Raw genomic sequence first — 5653 nt, 5'->3', positions numbered from 1 at the left:
ACATGTTTGGTCTGATGTAACAAAAGTGTGTGTTTATCTTTTCTTCTTCTTTTTTTTTTTTGGTGTATGTAAACTTCTGATTTCAACTGTATGCGTGACCAAACCACTCTTTCCTCAAAAGTCCTGCTATGCAGAAAAAAACCCGTTGAGGTTAATGGAAACATGGTTTCTCTGCAAGAGGGATTATGACTCAATCAGAGTCTTAGTATCAAGGGAGAAAGATACTGAAAGCCGAGGGATTAGAAACCAACACTGTTCAAGCCACGGTTACAACAAATTGCTATAGAATTAGTCAGCAGTCAGACCATCAAGGTGACCAGAAGTTTTGTGGTTTAATTTTTTTATTTTTTGTGTTTTTTTTGTCTGCATACAGTTTCTTACAGCAAAAGAGACAGTTTTTTTTATTTATTTGTTTTTGCTTTATTAAATTAAATAATAAATGACTGCGGTCCAGTGGTGTGTTACCATTTACACCTGCAGGTGACAATCAGTATATGACTAAATATGGCTCTGGAGTTTGAGTGTCATCAGACAGACATTGTCTTAGAAAAAAAGACATTTTGAGAGATTTCTGTAGTGCTGTTACAGCCTCGTGAGTAAAACATTACTATTATCTGTAGAAAAGAATTTACTTTCAGGTGCTTCCATTCACTGCCACCATGCAAATATGACGCAGGTTGGTGTGAAAGTAATTGGGGGAGGAGGGGAAACTGAAATCACGATGCATCTGAGCAGCAAAGCTGGTCAGAATCAGAGACCCGACTCTGTGGCAGACTAGCTCTCCACAGAGTTCTTATAAATATCTTGGCAGTTCATTAAAGTTTGCAAGCTAAATGTTTCATAACTTCCTCATCACATAAATTGCTCCCATAAAAGTAAAGTCTTCAAGAACTCGCATTGAAGCAGGAAGCCTCTACTTTTGTCCTGGGTGGCCACCATGCGTCATGCACCAAGTTCAAATGCTTTTGTACAACTCTGGAAAACACTTTGTGAATTTATTTTGTCATATGTAAATCGTTTATAAATAGATGTCATACAATGCAAATCTGCCGCATGCATATATACCTCTAGGACTGCAAAATGCTTCTAGAATAAGTTGCTTAATCTGATTATGTCTTGCCATGAGGCACTCAAAAGATTTTGAGATATATAGGCTGTTTATATAAGCTACAAGCTGGGAGAGAGTAGCAATATATTTAAAAAGCACACCGCAAAATACTTACAGCTTTGACTCATGATGGTCATGGAAAAAAAACAAACAAACAAAAAAAAAAAAAAACACTGATGGGTTTCTTTAATGTTTGAAATTAAGTTCTAAATAAACGATAAAAGGACCCAAGACACAGAGAAACTCAAAGCTATGTCAGTAATTTATTTGTTGGCAAACAACTTTCACTGTTACAACAAATATTAGTTATGAGATCATTCAACTTGGAACCCATACAAAAAGAATAAATAATTATCAGTAATATTGTAATAATAATCATGATCGTAATAACTTAAAAAGAAACAAACAAACCCAAAAAAACAAACAAACAAACAAACCCAGTGCCGCATTAAATCCGCTCTTCCCTGAAGCCAGCCTCCTTCCCTCTGAGCTTGTTTAGCCTTCTTTATAAACCAATAAACAGATAAATAAATAATTTCTTTTCTGGGGCAGAAATGAAGGGGGTTTGTGGGATACATGTGCAAGCTACACTTCATACACATACGATTTCCCCTCCCCCTTTTCAATTAGTAAGCATCGGCTTTCTGGGACTTTGGAAGGAGCCGTCGTGTGCATGGTCCAGTTGGAATCGTGACACCTCACCTGCTTGTACGGTAGCTCAGGCAACGGCAGCTTTTATCCATTTTAAAGCAGGGCAACAATGTATGTCGGTTAAAAAGAACTTGGCAATAGAAATGACATATTTCATAAAGCATCCTAGTGTTACTATCGCAGTCTGTTAGGTCCATCTTTGTACTTCTAATCCGAGCTCCTCCACCCAGCAACGCAGCTCCCCTAAAAGGTACCTCCTCCTCCTTTATCACTTCATTGTCTCCATCCAGTTTTACATCTACACAGTGGTAAAGCATACAGTAAAAACTGATTTGCAAAAATGTGACAGTGCCATTGCTATAAAACAAAACAAAAAAAAAACAAAAACAGAATGTCGTGTGCGTAGGGTAAATGCATATTAATTGAGGAGTGCTTTGTCGTATTTACGAAAGAATGACACGAAAAGATTGTTCCTTGCTCCTTCTGAGGTCAGTCCGTGACCAGAATATATTTCATTGTGACACTTAGGAACAGTCCCAGAGACACAAAGTTTGCAACGTAAAATCCAAAAATAAAAGACTTGCAACATTTGTATCTTTTATTTTATTCTGTACAATACATAAACAGCTTCTGGTTTCTCACAATCCTTCTGATGATGAAAAACCTTTACAGAAGAGCGAAGAATCGATGAAACCCTATATCCACCCCCCCAACTCCCTCCCTTTGTTCATTCATTTGTAATATTATAATCCGTCTTTGTTTTCTGTAGCCACTACAGCTCGCAGGAATGTTACACCAGCCCGTACGCAACTCCAGTTTTAGCAGATTTGAACAGGAAGAGAGAGTTTGGAACGTTGTGATATGGGCGCAGCTGGACTGCCAGAATGATATGGGTTTTGTCGTGGACGATCATTAGTGAGGGCATATATAATACATCCTTCACTTGACTGGCAGGATCGTGACGCCTCTTTGGGGAAAGTTTATCAGTGAAGGTCCTGCTCTACCCTCTCGGAATAAGAGTTTTGACAGAGAGACAGACACACAGACAGACACGCAGCTCCAATATAACCAGGGCTCGTGCCAACGTAGAGGTGTCAGTGGAAACTATTTGCTAGGATCTGCTAGAGGTCCATACCGGGGGTGGGGGGATCTTGCGGGGCTACAATCAGTCCAAGTTTCCAAATTAAAGTCACAGATACATAATTGCAGAACCTACCCCCTCCCCGTTCCGAGTTGAACTTTCCATTCCTGCTCGATGCTCGCAGATTGTCTTTGGGACTCACCCTTTTCAGTTCGCACCATTTATGACAACACGTTTTCTCATTTGACCAGTTTTTTTTTTTTTTTTTGACCAGTGATTCCTCAGCCATATTGTCAGAAACAATTGTCGTGTCACACAGTGTATGAATCCAGGGTTAGGTCGGCTCCGTCTGTCAGTCGGCAACACAGAATGATATCACTTGAACTTTGAAAGAGTCAAACTGGGTTTAGGAGGGATAAAGGACTCAGCTGGCTCTATAGACTGGTGACCAGATGAGAAGGGTCCACTGGCGGCTCCTCTGGAGACGAATCGGACTCCTCCTTGCTCCCGGACACCATATACCCGTCGCTTCCCCCGCGGCCCATGTGGTAGTAGTTCTGCAGCTCGTGAAGGTGATTCCTGGAGCCTAAGTTGGGCATGCTCTTATAGTAAACGTCATCCAGCTCTGGAGCCGTGGCACTCTTACAGGGCTGGAGCTCCCCAGAGCTGTCCTCCTCTCCATCCGTCAGCCCGTTCATCTGCCCGTCGGGGAGGTCCGTCAAAACCGGCATGCTCGTGTAGAGCGAGTCTCTGTGGTTCGGCGAATGCGTGTGCTCGTCAGTGTGCTCATTGGTCAGCAGGGGGAAGAAGCTCTCGCTGGGCTCCTGGGCAATGCGCCGCTGCCGGGAGAAGCTGTGAGGAGGAGGCGGAGGGGGCGGGTGGCTGTCTGGTGGGGGGGGCCGCGGCGGCAGGAGGGGCGCGTTGGACTCCTCTCGGATGATCTCCAAACCCAGGTTCTCCTCGTGCGGGAAGGCGGCGGGATTGTCCAGCACTATTGGACTGTTGTCCTCTTTACTGCTGCCCACACAGCCACTCACTCCACTGCTGGAGCTGCTGCTTCCCCCGGCCATGCTCCCTGAAAGAGCAGGAAGAAAAATACACTTTTAAGATCTACTGAAAGTCAGCCTGTTATAGAAAGATATAATGAAATGTTAAGAGATGGCTCAATAATTTCCACTTTGATATAAATATCTTTTTGACTTACAGCCACATATTTCTGCAATGTAATCTCCTCCGTTATAGTGTGTGTGTACATTTCTGTTTGAACAGTTGGCATTGAATTTATTTTAATATTTTTGTAAAAAATTGCAACAGGTTGCATAATATCCTTTCTTTTTCCACTCGGCTAGTCCCCTGATTACACATAGCTGGTTTTCAGTGAAACCGCAGGATTTAAATTAAAAAAAGCAAATAAATTAATAAAAAAAAATCATACATTGTGATTTCCAGATTTTTTTAGATTATGTCTCTCACAGTGGACATGCACCTAAGATGAAAACTTCAGACCCCCTCCATTATTTCTAAGTGAGAGAAGCTGCAAAATTGCAAAAAAAAAAAAAAAAAATCAAATACTTATTTTCCTCGCTGTAACTATCATTTTGCAATTATTTCAGTTGCTAGGTACAACACATCAAAGTTAATGCTTGATGTGTTGAATAAAATGAAGGGTGCTTAGAGCTGTGCAATGTTTAAATATCTAAAAACAGTTTTAAACAAATCTTACCAATAAATGAAGGAGATTCATACATGGTGAAGACAGAGAAACTGAAGCTGCTCCGAACTACAGCTAATTTTGAAATATTCCATTAGCCTGTAACTGAAAGTGGGGTTTGTAGTTTTCTACATTTGTGTTTTTGAATAACGTTTGGGCAGGAGACAGATTCTATAAATGTTGTGTTGCTGGGTTTCAGAAGCTTCTGGGCTCTGAGGAGAGCAAAACCTAAAACAGTGGGTCCCTCACAACTGCAAAAAAAAAAAAAATAAATAAAAAAAAAATGAAACCACAGTTACCTCCGTTGGCCATATTGCTGTTGACCAGCTTGTTCATCAGGTTGTGACTGCGCTCAGTGGTGGCTCTCTCGTGGTTGTTGAGATAAGGGGGGATGTAGTTGGACGTCAGCTCCTTGAGGATCTTCTTCTCCAAGGTCGTCTCCTTGTGGTTGCTGTGGGTGCCGTAGCCGCCGCTTCGATCCAGGATCTGAACGCAGTCGCTCAAGTACTCGCTGCTGGCCATGCTGAAGTTGTTGGGATGGTTACCGTTAAGAGGGAGCGTATCCATGACACTCGCGTCTCTGGCATTGTTCAGGATGCCCTCTGAGGAGCAAAGAATAAAAAATAAAAAAAAAGACGTGTTAGAATTTATAAATAAAATGACAAAAGAGCCCCGATCGCTTGAATGCTTCAAGTATTCATGTATTCATGTCTGAGAAGCTTCACAAGTCATTTTAGCAGTTAAAGTGAGCTCTTCGTGTAAAACAAGTAAAAAAGTCAGAGCTTTACTGCAATATCCAAAAATGTTTTCATGTATATTTAATGGGGGGAAAAAATGCTGAATATACTTCAGATGCAATGCATCTCAGTAACAATGCTGAAATAAATGTATGCATTAAATGCATATTTTAAACGAATTGTATTTTCAAAGGTAAATAGGCTTCCTGTAGATTTCTATGAAAATAATCCAAATGACCAATGAGTGTGAAAAGATGTAATGAGTGTTTTGAAAAAAAAAAAAAAAAAAAAAAAAAAACCCTTTGGAAAAATTTTTTACAAAATTTTTTTTTTAAAAAAGCTCTAAAAACTTAAAAAGGGAAAAA

General features: G+C 40.7%; 1 protein-coding gene across 10 annotated transcripts in view; it reads right to left on the bottom strand.

The window, feature by feature from the left end:
- Nucleotides 1-1352: 1352 nt before the first annotated feature.
- Nucleotides 1353-5653, bottom strand: part of adgrl3.1 (adhesion G protein-coupled receptor L3.1) — a 161497-nt gene continuing 157196 nt past the window's right edge. For all 10 annotated transcript variants that reach the window (XM_015040981.1, XM_015040986.1, XM_015040987.1 and 7 more), the window contains 2 exons: nt 4851-5153; nt 1353-3915 (listed from right to left, as the gene is read on the bottom strand). In XM_015040981.1, the coding sequence (XP_014896467.1) occupies nt 3275-3915; nt 4851-5153 (944 nt within the window). In that variant the 3' untranslated portion in view covers nt 1353-3274. The remainder of the gene's footprint in view (nt 3916-4850; nt 5154-5653) is intronic.

This window comes from Poecilia latipinna, unplaced genomic scaffold (genome assembly GCF_001443285.1).
Source record: "Poecilia latipinna isolate Pla-1442-1.1 unplaced genomic scaffold, P_latipinna-1.0 Scaffold535, whole genome shotgun sequence".
NCBI classification, from domain to species: Eukaryota; Metazoa; Chordata; class Actinopteri; order Cyprinodontiformes; family Poeciliidae; genus Poecilia; species Poecilia latipinna.
This window is presented reverse-complemented; position numbering and strand designations above follow the sequence as displayed.